At 39.4% G+C, this 17,013-nt stretch overlaps 1 protein-coding gene across 2 annotated transcripts; it reads right to left on the bottom strand.

The window, feature by feature from the left end:
* Window positions 1–380: 380 nt before the first annotated feature.
* snx27b (sorting nexin 27b) lies at window positions 381–13,386 on the bottom strand. Of its 2 annotated transcripts, none has more exons than XM_061716885.1 (13): window positions 12,893–13,386; window positions 8,556–8,787; window positions 8,147–8,339; window positions 7,848–7,912; window positions 7,643–7,747; window positions 7,469–7,547; window positions 6,109–6,272; window positions 5,929–6,018; window positions 4,270–4,419; window positions 4,055–4,183; window positions 3,809–3,868; window positions 3,654–3,716; window positions 381–3,534 (listed from the first exon to the last, which is right to left on the bottom strand). In XM_061716885.1, the coding sequence occupies exons 1-13, from the start codon at window positions 13,252–13,254 to the stop codon at window positions 3,490–3,492; spliced, it is 1,737 nt and encodes a 578-aa protein (XP_061572869.1). In that variant the 5' UTR covers window positions 13,255–13,386; the 3' UTR covers window positions 381–3,489. The 2 variants fall into 2 exon arrangements, with proteins under 2 accessions (XP_061572869.1, XP_061572868.1); XM_061716884.1 differs by having other exon boundaries at window positions 3,668–3,716; window positions 12,893–13,385.
* Window positions 13,387–17,013: the final 3,627 nt, after the last annotated feature.

Below are 17,013 nucleotides of genomic sequence, written 5' to 3'. Positions count from 1 at the left end.
GCTTGCCGTCTCCCAGGAAGTGCCCCCCCAGCTAGAGTTGTTAGTTTTTGAAATTCAGATGTTCCTAGATAATATCCCACACCAGCAACAGTCGATGGCTATTAATTACTGGTTGCAGGCACTCAATGAGGATCGATATGGAACAGCAGTTTCCCTGCCTGTTGGGTAATTGTCTCCCAGATCTCATTAAAAGATGCAGGAATTGGGAAAAGAAAAGAAAGGGAATAAGGAGAACGTAAGACAGAAAATGTATGTGGGTACATAAAAGTGTAAATCTGTGTAACTGTGTTTTTGCCGACAATGATTTGTGGCTCCCACAAACTGGCTTTCTCTGAGGTATCAACAACAACAACAAAAAATAAATAAACAAAGAACTAACCTTTTTTCACCAATAAATCAGTTTATTTAAAAGAATATGTTACAATTTCTTACAGTAAGCGTTGCATCTTCTTAAAGAGTTTTCAGCTTGTCAATCTCCATACTCTTCTTGTGGTGACTCTGTACTTTATCATCTGAATTTAACACTGCTGTACCTAAATAAATAAAGCACATGACATTTTACAGGAGCCAGAACAATGAAGAGAGAGATGGGGAGGTGAGCCGAAAAGGAGCGCACACTTCAAAGTGTCAGACAATCGGCCGTGTCAGATTCAGTAAATGGACGAGAAATCAAGGAAATGTGTTCAGCCTTCGGAACTGCACATTCACTCCTTCAATTAAGGACTCGACACATTCAATTAAAGCTTCTGTATGCACCCACAAAAGGTCTGTTTAAGCTTGTTATTCAGCTGAAATGGCTTCTGTGAGCAGCACCATCATGATAACGGGACTCGTAGTGGGAAAAACGGACTGACTTATTGATAACACATATACTGCTAATTCTTCGATTAATGCCTGAATAGGAGCTAGTCCTGGGCGTTAGTGGGCAATATAACATCATCCAGAAGGACCAGTTGTTCATGTTACCTTGTGTTATTGTTCCCAAATGTTAGAAAGAAAGCAAGCTGTATTAGAGTCTCAGAAAGTGTGTGTCTAAATGATAATCAATCAAACCACTCACTGGATTATGTAAACACAAGGGCAAATGATTGTGTAATGTGCTTTTAACAAACTGTCAAAATATGAAAACCCTGCCTAAATAGGTTCAATAAAGCCACTAAATAGTAAATTGATTCTATTTGCATTTAAATTTTAGGCTAACATCAGTGTAGCATGATGACATAATTAAATTGACCTTTTACACAACCTTTCTTTTAATATACCCTAATTTGAACACTAACTGGGCTCATTCGCAGAGAAACATAAACTATATATGATTTATGTGATTGTATTGCAATTGCACTGCATTATTATATGATCAGTCACTGGCTGAGCACAGCATTTCTCAAATTTGATCTTAGTGCAGGATGTACAGTAAATATGAAAACCTTCCCTTTTGTCAGGAGAACCTTGGCCCACTTAGCCTGGATCTGCAGTGCATGGCAGCCTCATACAGGCTACAGGGATAAATACTGCTGCATGGAAAGGCCTTTTGAATTACAAGCCTATTAAAAATCCTATGGGAGCTCCCAGAGACAAAGTAACCGGCATGTCCCACCGACCATCGTGGCAGTCTGCGACCTCTGCTGCCCACTACAGGTAACACACAAAAAGGAACAACTCACATTGCTTCGCCACAATATTCAGAAAACATTTGCTTGGATTGCCAATGTAATACTGAGCAAATAAAAAGTTTCAATTCATTCCAGTATGAAGCTGACTCGAAATGCAGAGTGTCTACTTGTTTTCAGCCCTTGGAATCATCTATTACAGCGATCCGTCTTTCCCCTTTCCCTTGTCAGTGCACCAATGACTCCATTCAGCAGTCACTTCCAAATTTACAAGTGGAATCTAAGAACATTGTTTCTTCTGCGGGATACAATGCAATATTAGCTCAAACCCATACTCCTCAATTAAAATTAAGAAAAAAAACAATTACAATGAGGTTTGTTTTATGCAAATGTAGTGTCACATTAAAGTGTGTAACATGATCTCACTGTAGCTTAAGCCCTTTTCAGATGGTCTGGTGGGGACTGAATATGTCCGTCATGTCTGAGTGACAGCCTCCCAGTCATTTTCCATAACATCTGATATAACTGTCAACACATCTGCACTGCTGCAACAACATAAACGGACACACATCCACAGCAGAGACACCTTGTTTTGTGTTATTGTGTTTAACAATAATCTGACATATGAGGTTGTCTAATATATAACATAGAGTGATTTTTTACTCATGACAACAGCTCCTAGTTGTTTTCCTCATCATCCGAGCCAAATGAAGGAGCGAAAATAGTTAAAAAAGTGTTAAATCTTTAAATGAAGCTTCAACGCAGCATGCTCATTACCTTATGAGTTTTCTTTTGTTTTCTTTTTATGATCAAATGGCATGATATGGCAACTCTGGAACACTTACAGAGCTGCATGGTTTGCTTCCCATTGACAGGTGGAAACATCGTACTGAGCAGAAGTTACAGATCAACTTTATCTTGAGCTAACAACTATGCTGGTACTGTATTGCAATTAAATCCTCACAAATACAGCACCAACATGAGCTTCTTAGGAACACCTACAGTTGTATATGTAGACAGTGATATTTCATCTGTTTATTCATCTGATATTTCATCAGTGAATACACACTGTCACTTTGCTTTAGACAACCACTGCAAGCTTGGTGTGCTAATTTTAATTTTTATGGTGAAACAACACCATTTTCTGAGAGAACCTTGTCTCTAGGATGACTTATGTATTAAACCTCATTTGATCTCCTGTCTGATCTTACACAGATGGCAAATAATGGCCCCCCGATTTGATACGTCACATCTGAAAAGGGCTTTACACTGCAGAGAGCTTGCACTCATTTGCCTCATGTCTTTGGGTGTTTCATGCACGCACATGCATCCACGAACACAGGAGATGCTGCTGCTGCTGCTCTAATAACAAATAAATAAACTGAAATGCAAAGTGTCTCCCTGTTTTCAGCCCTTGAAATCTCTGATTACAGTTATCCGTGTTCCCCTTTGTGAGTGCCTACAGCTTTCACTTTCCCTTGTTAGTGCACCAATAATCCGCTTCTGCCTTTCCCCCCACAAGTGAACCTGCTTGGTGGCACATCCAATACTCTGGGTCCCTGGCAAAAAGAAAAGGCCTGCATGAACGCATCACTCTGAGTCCGCAGCTTCTCAGCGCTCTTCTTAACTCACGGTCATGATGTGCTGGATTAGAGAGTTCTTGTTCATGAGTCACGTAGCTTTTCAATCCTTCCTCAGCAGATGCTTGTTGGTTTGAATGTATGGAGCGGCTTCTTGTCTTCTAGTAAATGGAGTGTAAATGATTTCTGCGTAATTAATAGCCAAGTGCAGCTTGGTCTTCCTGGGGCTAAGTCAGAGGCAAAACTTGTTCGTGTTGTGATGAGCAGCCATTGCACTTAGGAGGTGACGATCTCCGTTCCTATGTGCCCCCATCCCTTCTGTGCCTCAGCAGCTGGAAAATATTCTGCAACGGAAAACAGCAATAAGCACCAAGACAATAAGCTTAGACACACAAAGGCTGGAGACCGAGAAAATCACCAAGGGTATTATTGTTAGATTAGACAGAGGCAGGCAAAGCCTTACCTTGCCACACATACCATCTTTACTGCAGTTCTTGTTGTCTTTGTCTGTAGCCTCCTCTTCTACCTGCAAACAAGGACACCACTGCGAGTAAAGAGCACAACTACAAACTTATCATAAAAATGCTGGTAATATATAAGGCAGTGGCTTATCTTTACCTCCTTCTTCCACTTCAGCTCACAGAAGACTCTCTCGAAGCACTCGTGCATGTAGTTAAACTAAACAGTGTACATGTAAAGCAAGCACAGATAGAAACTGTTGAGGTTTAAACATTTTAAAATTACAGCAGTAAATAGGAAAATATTCTAATGGGCTTTGTGACTGCAGCTGTATTTAACTGGAACAATTAAAGCAGCAACTATATCAAAAAGCACTTACTAATGTATGTATAAAAAAAAACTTACATAAGGTGTAAATATCTTAACCCAACGTGGCTTCTTCTCTCCCCGTGCATATTCAAAACAGAAGGCTATTCCCTCTTCATCTGTGTCCCACCTCTGCATCTCCCCCCAGTCAAATGCAATCACCTGGTTCTGGAGAAACAGGAAAGTTTTAATACACTCATTTTCATGTACATGCAGTAGTTGTATATATGATGCTGACAAGCAGTAGCACTTGCTTCAAGTGTGCCTTCCTCTGTGCAGGCATGAAGCTTGAAGTGGTGTATACTGATGGCTGTGATCACGTGGCCTTTACGTCGGGAGTCGCAGGAACAGTGAGGAAAAACGATCTCATTGTAGCCCTCACAACCCCTCAACAAATTCAGGCACTGAAAGAAATAGAGGAAGCCAACAGAAGAGTCAAGGTTACTTTTTTTTTAACTCGAAATCACACAAACAAAACTCCCCTGGTGACACCTGTGGACCTGTATCAGAACTACACCGAGCCGGCTGACAACATCAAGGACAGTAAATCAGGGGGATGGTTCACAGACTTACCACTCATACAAACACGCACACACACATGCACATAATGATAAATACACTTCCCTCATTATTCATCACCTTCCCTGGCCTCCTCCCTATCACCCCTCCCAACACAATAAACCAGGCTGAAACGCAGCGCAAGGAGGCGGCGGCGATCACCAGGCTGACCTGCACTGGGATCCCCTCTCCACATATACTTGTATGATGTTGTTAATCGATGAGTATGTTGCTTCTCTGTGCTGGGGTGGTTTTTTTGGCACCTTCATACTGTGTTTTTACACAATGGGAGATGTATTTTTCCCCCTTCTCTTTCCCAGTGTCATCTTTTTCCAGCTAATGATAAAGGTGCCGCCTACGGGCAGCGGCCTCAGCACCTGTCTACCCATGTCCTATGTTGTTATTTGTTGTGTCTGTTTTTTGTTCTCTTGGACGGGCTGTACTGGAACAAATTTTGTTTTGTCAGGCTGCTAACTCAGTCACAATAAAATGAATCTGAATTGCTTCAAAAGGTTATTATAGAGCTGAATGAACTTTCTGATGTTTCATTGGAACAAATCTTTAGTTAGAAACTATAACCCAAACTTGGACTACTGGGAAGAGTCCGCGGGACAAGGAACTTGACCCTCTGCGTTTTCACAGCTGGTTCAAACAACTGCAGGGTGAGCCTGGTAGTACAGAAAAAGTCCAATGGGACGGGCAGCTTTAGCGTTTTGCCTCTGCAGAGTATAAGAGAATCATGAGAGTCATTTTCTCATCATATGACAACACGTTGCACTCTAAAGGCTCCACACCTCATCACGACCCTGTGATGGTCCCAGGTTTTATGTGCTGCGCCAGCTGAATCCAACTAATTTCTCCTCGTTTTGGTTTCACAGCTCTGTGCGCCGCTGACCAGCTCCACTCTTTAGAGCAGATGTATCTTTGCAAACTTTAAACAACAGCGGAAACGCAAACAATCGCAGCTTGAACAAAACCATTGCAATTCCTTTCATTCAATTAAATTAAGTTCAATAATACTCTACTAATCCACAATGCACCAACTGTCAGTCTGTAATTTAGTTTCTTTATTAAAGCCTTTGCAGGTATCTAAAGAAGTTTCTGACCGGAAACTAAAAAAAATGATCTGGTACTTTTGATCAAAAAGCAGCTATAGTTTATTCCTCTCAGTAAGAATCTGTCTCTGACACTCCAAGTAAAGCTACTGCTGCCACCTACACAACATATGAACCCTTTCCTTGGTAGATCAGAGAAAGCACAGATTAAAAATGTATGAGAAAGTAAATTCTGACTAATTATCAGTGTGTGCCTGAGGGGCAGAAGTGTGCCAGAATGGCCTTCGTCTGAATGCTGACCATGGACATCTTCTTTTGCTCTGCCAGCTTTTGTAGTTGATAGGACTTCTGATCAGCTTTGATGAAGCCTTTCTTCACATCGTCAACAGCCTGCAAACAACAGGGCACATTGTTAGAACACAACTGATAAACAAGCAATGACACCACAGAAGAGAGACATACTGTAGAAAATACACACACCTGATGAAAGAAGTAGTTGACGGCGAGCTGGTTGTCATTAAGCAGAATCTCTTCTTCTGTGGTGAAGAGCCACTTGCGCAGGGTGAGGCAGGTTCCCGGGATGGCCGAGGTATAATTCTGTACATAGAGTTTGTGGGGAAACTCATTTGGGGCGAGCTTACGCACTAAAGAATAGAAAGAAGGGAGCATAAATTCTTAAATATAATGTTTTATGTTTGTGCAACAACAACAAATCTATGATTTTTACCTCCCGTTCAAACATAAAATAACAAACAATAAAGTCATATTTGTAAAGTTGCCTGTTTCTCTAATTTAAAACTTTCACTAAACTATAAATCTACATTCATTTCTTTTTACTTTGCTTTTTGTATGAAGTCAAGAAGAAATTAATGTAGATTTAGTTTAGTGAAAGTTTTAAATTACAGAAAAAAAACTAACAATCAGGCCAATTAGATATGTGAACATCAGTTAACGCTACTTAAGATTACTTTTTTCTTCTTTTTTCAACTAAAGAACAACAGAGTTTTAAGTACTACTTAAATGTGACTTAAAGCTGCTTTGCTGTTTCAGCACAGCTGAGTGTTGATTAGTCAGTTTGATCAAGTTTTGTTGAATTGTTTAAGACAGTTCAGTCAGACGTAGCTTGTGACAAAATACTAAAAAAAAACTACTGTCATTCTTCTACCAGTTATTTGAAATTGTGACCTTTTGGTAGTTTCAGTTCTCTATGTATACAAACATGAACATGGGAACATTCATGTATAAATGTGTTTGGGAAATCTAACAAACTGCCAGTGTGTCTCTTGGGATCTACATCTGCAGGATTCAAGAGACCCAACTGAATCTTTTCCTCCAATATGACACAGATCAGATATGACAAGAGCACACTTAAAATCGGTGAGAGAAAAAAAAGGAAGAAAAAAAGATGGAATTTGGAAATTTTCAGATTAGTCTCGGGCCTTATTCATATGTGGAAATAAATCAGATGCGAAGAGGATATGTACATTTACATCTGATCAGATTCTCACTGTTATTGTGACTAATACATAATTGTAAACATGACAGGGAAAGTGGCGTAAACACAAGCGGATACGTATTTCTTTCTTTTCTGCTTTAAAATATGTTAAATCGGAGGTGGAGGGTTGGATAATAATGTGTGTATATGAATATGAATGCAGCCTTTCTGTAAGTCAATGTTCTGCTACAAAAAAGATGGAGTGCTACACTGCACGCACGCACGCACGCACGCACGCACGCACGCACGCACGCACACACGCACACACGCACACACACACACGCACACACACACACACGCGCGCACACGCACACACACAGGGTTCAGTTACAAGCCCTTACTCACCAAAGGTGTGGTTGATGACCTCAAACAGGGCGAAGTAGCTGGCTGTTACACTGTCCATACCGAGCCTCATCACCACAGCCTAGAGGAGGCCGGATTGTACAGAAGAGCAGAGTGAAGGGGAAAACAAAAACTGAACATGAATGAAGTGTTAAACCAGTTTGTGTGCATCTTTACCTGATAAACTTGGTCTGTAGTAGAGTTTTTGCGAACTCTGACAGTGAGTGTAGTTTTGTCGGGCATGGCTATTCTCAACTCCACATCTGACACGCCGTTATAGTTCTGGGTCATAACGACAAGGGGGAAAAACACCCGGTGAGTTACATGGCTGGGGCAACAAAAATACACATACGCTCATCAGTTTCTATTTTCTTTTCTTTACCTCATCTGAGTCAGACAGGAACTCCTGCATGATGTCACTTTCTCCAATTACTCGCACAGAGCAGACTGCAGATAAATCACATAAAATATTAGGGAGAGGCTATTTCTGCATTGGAAGTGAAGTTAAAGTGGTTATCCACAAAATGCGTTTTTCTTCGTAAAAAACATTTGAAGAAAGGGCATGAAAACCTATTACGTAACCATCATAGACATGTGTGATTTTTTTTCTTGTGCATCCAAGTGACCCAATTCTATCTACCAGGCGAACAAAACCTGCCTGGCGATTTTCTCTGCCTTCACCTTTCTCCAGGTATTCCTCCAAGCCTCTGCGTCGTGCGTCCAACTGCTGCTCTGACAGAGAAAATGGCCATTTCCCAGGCATCTTGGGAAATGCAAAACTGCCAAATTCCCTCTTCAGGTTTTGGTGTAGAATAACAAACTCCCGGTATCGCTTGGAGCACAGTTGTCTGCCTGCCATGTACACATTGTACACCTGGAAAAGAGAAAGTAAATCATTTACAGAGACGACAGGGAGCTCAAGTCAAAAGGCCTCTGCAGTCTCCAACAAGGATTTCGGCTATGATCTTTCTTCTCTAATTAACTCTCCACCTTTGGACTGAGAAATCCTCCCATCACATCCTTCACTTGTTCATCCATTCATGCTCCAATCTGGCATCTATGCATACATCCATCCATGCAGTGCACCCACCACAAACTTCTCATTGTTGAGCTCAGTGTGTTTGTAGCTGGGAATAGAGATGGGGACAGCCTGCTTGTCTGAGTAGTCGTAACAGGACTGGGATGATCCATCGTCACCAGGATCAAGGCAGTCGGCTTCCTGCGGGGGGACGGACAACACGGCCAGCACCAGCTCCCTCTCGCCGGCCCGGATCAGGTCCACCACCTGCTTGTGTGTGGCTCCTTCTACATTCACCCCGTTCCTGTGGAATGACAACAGAGTTGAGTGATGTTCTGTTTTCAACGAGTTCATGAACTTTGTGGAATATTTCTGAGATGTACCCTGAATTTAACTGAATTATAAATAAAACTGCACTTTAAATTACTTCTGACTTGATTCAAAACAAATGTGACAAACTGTCAGCAATGCTGGAAACTTGCTGCTGACAAAGGCAGCAATTATTTAGGGCTATTTCCTCACTTTGAGTTCCTTTTTTTCCTTTTCATGCTCTAACATCTCAAGTAGAAAGTATCAAACAGTAATAGTACATTAAAAGTACTATTAATTGCATGTTAATTGCATACAGTAAAATTAATAGAACATATATCAGAAGAGGAGGAAAGTAGCTACAGTGTAGCTGGGTGTAACTGGGTGTGGGCACTTTGGCAGTCATGTGTTAGAGTCAGAACAGTGCTAATGACAGAGTTGAAGCAAGCTCACTGATAGTTATTTTGCTCAGAAAAGCCATGGCATCTCTTTTAGAAGCGCTCAGCATCTCATCTGTCTACTTCTGACACTTTTTCAAACCAGTTCTAAACTTATGGGGGATTGCCAGTTAAAGATGGTATGGGAAAAATGCCTGAGAGACTCAACAAGTTACTACTTTGAGTTCTGGGTGTGGATCAAAGTAGTCAGCCAAAGATGCGGTGGCTTCATCTTTGATATTTGCAAAAAATGTTGGTGTCAGAAAAATATCCAACTACTAACCAAACCATGAATCATAAGACACATCATTGTGGAAAAAGAAGCTACTCTATTTATGATGGGGCAAATTAGGAATAACAGTAAGTAAACAAAACTGATAAAACTACTAAAACTGTGTAATTGAAGAAAATCAACAGTGTGTAACTCTTGGCAATGCTTACGAGTTAAACTTTACATTTACAATGTTTAAAAATAGTTGCACAATTTTTGAAAAATGTAACAAAACCATTTTTCAGTGACAATAATAGAGGAAAAATAAGGTGCTCCCCACAACATGGCGTCAACTGAATACACTGAGAGACTAGTTTTTCTAAATTTTCTCGGATGGACCGGTCGCCACAGAGTCCTGCACCGAACCCCACTTAAGACTTTTCTGCTGAGGTCCAGCTTTTCCATCATCAATATAAGATCTTGGCAAAAAAAAGGAAAAGAAAATGCAACTATGGACAGAAATAAATGATAACATTACATACATTTATTGAATCAGAATCAAGGCTAAACGTGCTCCAATAACATCTTACAGTGACATATTTATTGCCGATGGAACCGCCTTCCCCTAAATGTCAACAGAGGCCTGTCAGTTTTGTCATGCCACAGAACAGGACATGGCCAAGAAAAAGGAGCAGGAGAATCAATTACCAACTCTGAAACCACGTTGACAATTCGGGACGAGGATTTGCTTCATCTAGAACTTCTGACTGAGAGCTCAACTGTTATATCAGCAAGTATGTCATGGCATGGCTTATGTCAGCTGCGTGTCACAGAGCTAAAGGCTCAGCAGTCCTTTAATACCTGCAGTGAAGAGACAGCCATATTATTAACTCAAGTGAGAAACACCCACCCCCCACCCCCCGACACACACACACACACACAAAGCAAAGCTGAAACAAAACCTGATGAAGTAAAAATGTTTATGTAGTTAGAAATAAGAAAAAACACCTGTGCAAGACACAAACATCTTGGAATCGGAGAAAGGGGTGGTGTCTCCAACAGCATCAAATGCAGACAAGGCATTTTTGCAGCTCCTTCCTTCCTGAAGCTTTATGATTACCGGTACATAAAAAGCACCTTTGGTCTCTGCTTTGGTACTATCAGCACTTTTTTTGTGATGAACAGGTTGAAAAATACATTTTCCTCATGTCCCTTTTTTTGTTGTTGCCTTCATAATTTAAGGTAATTCCTTTGCCAAGGATGGATATGATCAGTTTCATTACTTTACAACAAAATACTAGAGACTCCATACTGAGCAGAATGTATTTGAGCCAAGTGGAAATGTCTGGTATGGACAAAAGTGTCATTCTTAGGATTTTGGTATGGATCCAAATTCACAATAATTTTCTTCAAAGCTGCAAGAGATGTGTTAGTTGAGCACACACACTATGGGTTCTCTTTTTGTTTTGTTATTTAAATGAATACCTTAGATCTACATAATTTTGTTTTTACACATAAACCTACAAAACTGCAGTCAAAAACAGACATCAACAATTTAAAGGGACTTTCCGACAAATTCATGTACCATATATACGCACTGAAAAGACGGACTTAGTATCTGTGACCTTTATCGTAAAGCGAAAAATAAGCAAGCCATGCAAAATGTGGAAATAAGTTTTTGATTGCACAAAAACGCAAGGTGCCCTCCTACTCTGCAGTGAGTTGTCTTTGCATACAGTAGCCTACATACTATTCACTAAACTGGAGATGGTCCCAAACAGAGGTTATACCAGCGCTATTAGCTGGGGGGCAAACTCAGGCCGAATAATCAGTAACAACTGATAAAAACACTGATGTTGACCACAACATCTGACTGACAGATAAAACAGAGAACTTAGCAGACTGTACCTTGCATACAATAAAATAATGGAAAGACCTACATACTCATGCATGCTATATGGAAATAATGGGGTCAACAAACTGCCAGGTTACTGCAGGCCATCCTTTACCAGAGCAGTGTGCAAAAGGCAGCCAATCAGACACTGGATTCAAAAGGGGGAAGCCAATCACAATTGAACTGAAGGGATCAATTTCTCTCCACATCATTTTATCCCATGCACACAGACACAGCTGTGATACTGGTGCTGATGCTGAGCTCTGTGCTGTGTGCTCTTCTCCATAGCAACAGAGTCTAACATCGGCAAGCAGTCTCCACGCATACTAACACGCCAGTGTAGAGAACCACATCTATCCTCAATGCAGCTTTAATACCACTGCTCAATACTCAAAAAACACAGATCTGTGTGTCATAGATCTAACTTATTCATTCATGCCATTGATAATACTGAAAGCTATTGTTTTATATGTGAATAGTATTTCCAGTTAGACCGATATGAATGTGGCGCAGGGATTAGTTGAGAATGAACAGATTTCTGTTGTGACCAGAATCTCTAATGAAGCCTGAATCTCATCACTGACACAAACAAGACACTCCTTTCATTGAGATGGACGGACATGCTGCCCGGCTGCAGGACCGATGGATTTATGGTTCCGCGTTACAGCAACGCAGAGCCTACGGCGTAAGGTACGCGGCGACGCGCACCCTACCCTGTTAATATCTATTGCAAAAGCATTACTGGGTAAACTACCTCTGTACATATCCAATTTATTAAAATATTACTCTAGTAGCTATAACACTAGAGCATCAGAGAAAATTCTCCTCATGGTCCTAAGTACTCGAACAGAGTTGGGTAAATCGGCCTTTTCCTTTTATGCACCGCAGGTTGGATTGAGCTACAACACATACTCAACTTGAAATATTTACCCTCTCTTAACATGTTCAAACATATGTTAAAATCATTTTTCACAGAACAATGTCATTGTTTTTAATCAAGTGTCATTCTTTGTCATGAATTCTGTTTAGCTTTCTGATCCTTGTATGTTTTATTTGTATATTTATTATTTTACTTCTTTTCTTATTCTTACCTATTTGTTATTTACTGTCTAATTAAGTCTTGCCTCTTTTAATGTCAATGTAAAGCACTTTGATTTACCTTGTGTTGAATTGTGCTATATAAATAAATTTGCCTTGCCTTGCCTTATGTTTGTTTGTTTCTTGTTTTGATATGTTTTAATTTTTTTTGTAAAGTTACTTGTCCTTGTATGTATTTTCTTTCATATGAAACTGAATTTATTTTTCTGCTGCCATCTTGACCAGGACTCCCTGGCAGAAGAAATATTGTATCTCAATGGGACTTTCCTGGATAAGTAAAGGATAAATAAAAGAAATATGCCGTAGGTTACGCCGTACCCTACGCCGTAGTCTCTGCGTCGATTTAACGCGGAACCATAAATCAGCCTTTTTACACCAATGCAGAGCCTACGGCGCCTGCCACCATAATTCAGGCTTTACAACCTTCTGAAAGTAAAAGCAAAACAGCAGTGAGACTTACACCTCCAGGATCCGGTCCCCCTTGGAGATGCCCGCCCTGTCGGCGGCGCCCCCCGGCAGCACGGCGCTGACGTGCTGCAGCGGAGCGTACAGCTCCCCGTTGATGCTCCGCAGCTGCCCGCCCTCGCTCACCTGGCCCCGCACATTGAAGCCGTAGCCCGAGTCGGACTTCACGATGCGGACCAGCCGCGGGCCCGAAGTGACGGTGGTGGTGGTGGTGGATGAAGCCGTCTGGCAGCAGCTGCCGCCGGCGTCGTCCGGCGTGCCGGTGCCGCCGCTGCTGGAGCCGTCGCGGGAGGGAGGAGGAGCAGGCAGCGGAGGGACGGAGGGCGAGCAGAGCCCTGGTCCCTCGACATCTGCCATGTTTCTAGGCTCTGGGTGTCATCCGCTCCGGCTCGGGTGACATTAGATATCCTGCAAACATTAGCTGTAGAGGGGGAAGCTAATTCAGCTGGGCTAGCGGCTAACTGGATGGGGATCCGCCGGAAAAACCCGACAAGCTCCGAAGCTGCTCGGAGGCGAGGAGGAGAGGAGGAGAGGAGAGGAGGAGAGGAGAGGAGGCAGCGTCCCATGTGGCTCACTGCTCACTCTGCCGTCCCCGCCGAGCTTCCTCCACAGGACACAACCAGTACTCGAGTATCTCAAACAAATTAAAAGAAGTCCAATATAAAATGTTACATCATATTTACTAAGGATGGGCGGTATGGACTAAAAAATGTATCACGATAATTTCTGGCATTTATCCCGATAACGATAAAAATGACGATAAAAAAATACCAATTCAATTCCATCTTTTTAACTATAAATCTATCTCGCTCTCAGATCTGCCATGTTTGTTACACATAAACGTCATCAACGGGATTTTATCCTGTTTTCTTTCTTTCTTTCTTTCTTTCTTTCTTTCTTTCTTTCTTTCTTTCTTTCTTTCTTTCTTTCTTTCTTTCTTTCTTTCTTTCAGGCTCATATCTTTCTTTCAGGCTCATATCTTTCTTTCTTTCTTTCTTTCTTTCTTTCTTTCTTTCTTTCTTTCTTTCTTTCTTTCTTTCTTTCTTTCTTTCTTTCTTTCTTTCTTTCTTTCTTTCTTTCTTTCTTTCTTTCTTTCTTTCTTTCTTTCTTTCTTTCTTTCTTGCTCATTTCCTTCCATCCTTCTGCAGCGATTTAACACACAACCATAAATCAGCTTTACACAAAAACGTCATCAACGGCAATTTATCGTTTTTACCGCGAGATGACAAATTTTTACCGTGGGGAATTTTTTTGACGGTATATCGTGAACGGTAAAATATCGCCCATTCCTAATATTTACCCCACCAACCAACTTATATCCAAATTTGTAGACATTGATAGCATATGTGTATTTTGTAAATCAATCAATCAATAACTTTATTTGTCCCCAATGGGGCAATTAATCATGCAGCAATATGTAGACATATATACATAGTAAAAAAAAAGGACAACGACTTTAAATCTAAAAATCTAAAAATCCAAGCCCCACAACAGCTACCTTTTCCTCATGGAATTGAGAAGGGAGATGGCAGAAGGAACAAAATAATGTTCATATCTATTGGTTTTGAGAAGTGGAAGTCTGAGCAATGTATGGAAGAAACTGAAATTCTTGGTGTAGAGGATAAGAACAGTCTGATAGGATAGTTTTTGCTTTCCTATACAGCTGTTTGTTATACAGGTTCTGTAGAGTCACCTGAGCAGAGACAATTATTTTGCTACAGACATTAACCACCTTGGTAAGAACAGTTTTCTGCTTTACTCTTAGTGATGAAAACCAACAAATGAAAGAAAAAGTTAATACAGACTCAATGAAAGAGCGATAAAACATGGACATCAAGGATGAATCAACATGAAATTTGGACAGTTTTCTAAGACAGTACAGACGTTGCTGACCTTTCTTGTAAATTAAGTTGGTGTTACTCTCAAATGTCACCTTGTTGTCTATTATAGTTCCCAGATATTTATAGGACTTTACAATTTAAACATGACGAAGAGACCATCATACATTTGTTTTATGAATGTGAACATACTTTAAGTTTCTGGAAAAAATTTGAAGAATTTTTTGACATACAAACTAATAATGTAATTAAATTAGAAGCTAAAGATATCTTACTATATTACGAAAACCAAAATTACAAAATTCAACAACTGATCAACTTAATGAGTCTTGTTGCTAAGTTTCACATTCATAAGGCAAAATTCTCCAAATCCTGTCCATCCTTAGTTCCCTTTAAAGTTGATTTCAAAATGTATTTTGAGACAATACAATTGGTTAATAACAAAAAATGTAATACCACTGTCAACCTCATAAAATAAATATTTACGGATATCTGAATGTATTGCCTTCCTTTTATTATTTAGTGTAATTGTTAATGTCACGAACTACTTGCACTTTATCGTAGCTTTTTTTGTGAAGAGAACAATTTTATATTTTTTGGACTATAATGATGCCTATGTATGTTTGTTTTTTTATATTATTGAATGATGCCTGCCATTTATTTTAATGTTATTGTATTTTCTGGAATTGAAATCAAGTTTCATACAAAAAAAAAAAAAAAAAACAAAACAACCAGTACTCGAGTTGTAAAAAAAAAAAAAAAAAAAATCAGGGTGGAGAGTGGATTTTATCATATGGGGACAGATAATTTGTGCTGATTACAAATAATAATAATATATTACAAATAATAGCACTGACCAAAACACCTGCAGAAATACTGAAGGAATGAAATAGCTGCAGTTAAATGCAGCCTTCTGTAAGCTTTAAATATCCACTGGGCTTACATCAAGTACATCAAAACACAAAAATAAAAAACTGTTTTCTGAACTTATCAATATGCCTTTGTCCTTCACAGGATAAGTAACACGGATCACTGCAAAAACTCTAAATCTTATCAAGAATATTTGTCTTATTTCTAGTTAAAATGTCTAATTTTAGTAAAAAAATCTCATTACACTTAAAACAAGACTCATCACTGGAAAAAAACAACAATTTTCACCTGTCTCAAGTAGAATTTCACTTGAAATAAGTAGAAATATCTGCCAGTGGAACAAGATTTTTTTGCTTGTAATGAGAAGATAAATCTTGTCCCACTGGCAGATTTTCCTTCTTATTTCAAGTGGAAATTTACTTAAAACAGGTGAAAATTGTCAAATAAGTTATTTTTCTGGTGATGACTCTAAATGTTGAAATAGCATTAATACCACATTCATTGACGAAATGACATAAGGGATGAAAAGGAAAAGGATGGCAGTTTTACAGGGGGGATGATTTTGACCGTTTTTATTTCAGGGGGGATGCTACCCCCCCCCCCCTCATCCCCCCTCAACTCGAGTACTGGACACAACACTGTAGGCCTATATGTGGAAGTTTGTCTACACTAGAAAAAGCACACTCAAACTATATCAAATGGCCCATTCCCCCCAAAGTCAAGATCACTCATTTTAAATTGATCAATAAAATGTATCCAACCGCTGAATTTTTGAGACAAAGATTTAAATTTGAAGTTGACCCCTGTGCTTTTTGTAATGAATCTGAAGAATCACTTGATCACATGTTTCTATCCTGTCTCACAAAATTTTTGGTGTGAAATTAGAAATTGGCAATCTTTAAAAATGAATGACATACCAAAATTAGAAATCGCTTATATTATTTTTTACATAGATACAATTGACAAATCAGTGTCTTTCTTGGTTAATGTCATTCTCTTACTGGCTAAATATCATATGCACTGTTGTAAGTAGAGAAAAATGAAGCCCTCTTTCCAATGTTTTTTAAATGATTTCAAAGTTTTTTTTGTTTCTATAAAAAATATTAAGTCAAATAAATCTGCAAAAATATTATTAACCGATATATATAAAAGTATCTTTTATTTTAAGTCTCTTTCTGAAATGTCGATGTTATTTGCTGTTCCTTTGTTATTAACTTTACTTTTCTACCTTATTTTTTGTTTATATGTCTCTTGTTCATGATACCTCCTAAAATGTTCTATTTTCTTATATTATATTTCCTCTACTAGCAGTTTGTATAAAATGTGTTTTTCTTGTTTATAAATTATGTTCAATAAAAAAACCCCACTATATGTGGACTACTTTCTTCTATATTTTTTTCCTTTTTTC

This window comes from Cololabis saira, chromosome 3, assembly GCF_033807715.1.
Source record: "Cololabis saira isolate AMF1-May2022 chromosome 3, fColSai1.1, whole genome shotgun sequence".
In the NCBI taxonomy this organism is placed as follows: domain Eukaryota; kingdom Metazoa; phylum Chordata; class Actinopteri; order Beloniformes; family Belonidae; genus Cololabis; species Cololabis saira.
This window is presented reverse-complemented; position numbering and strand designations above follow the sequence as displayed.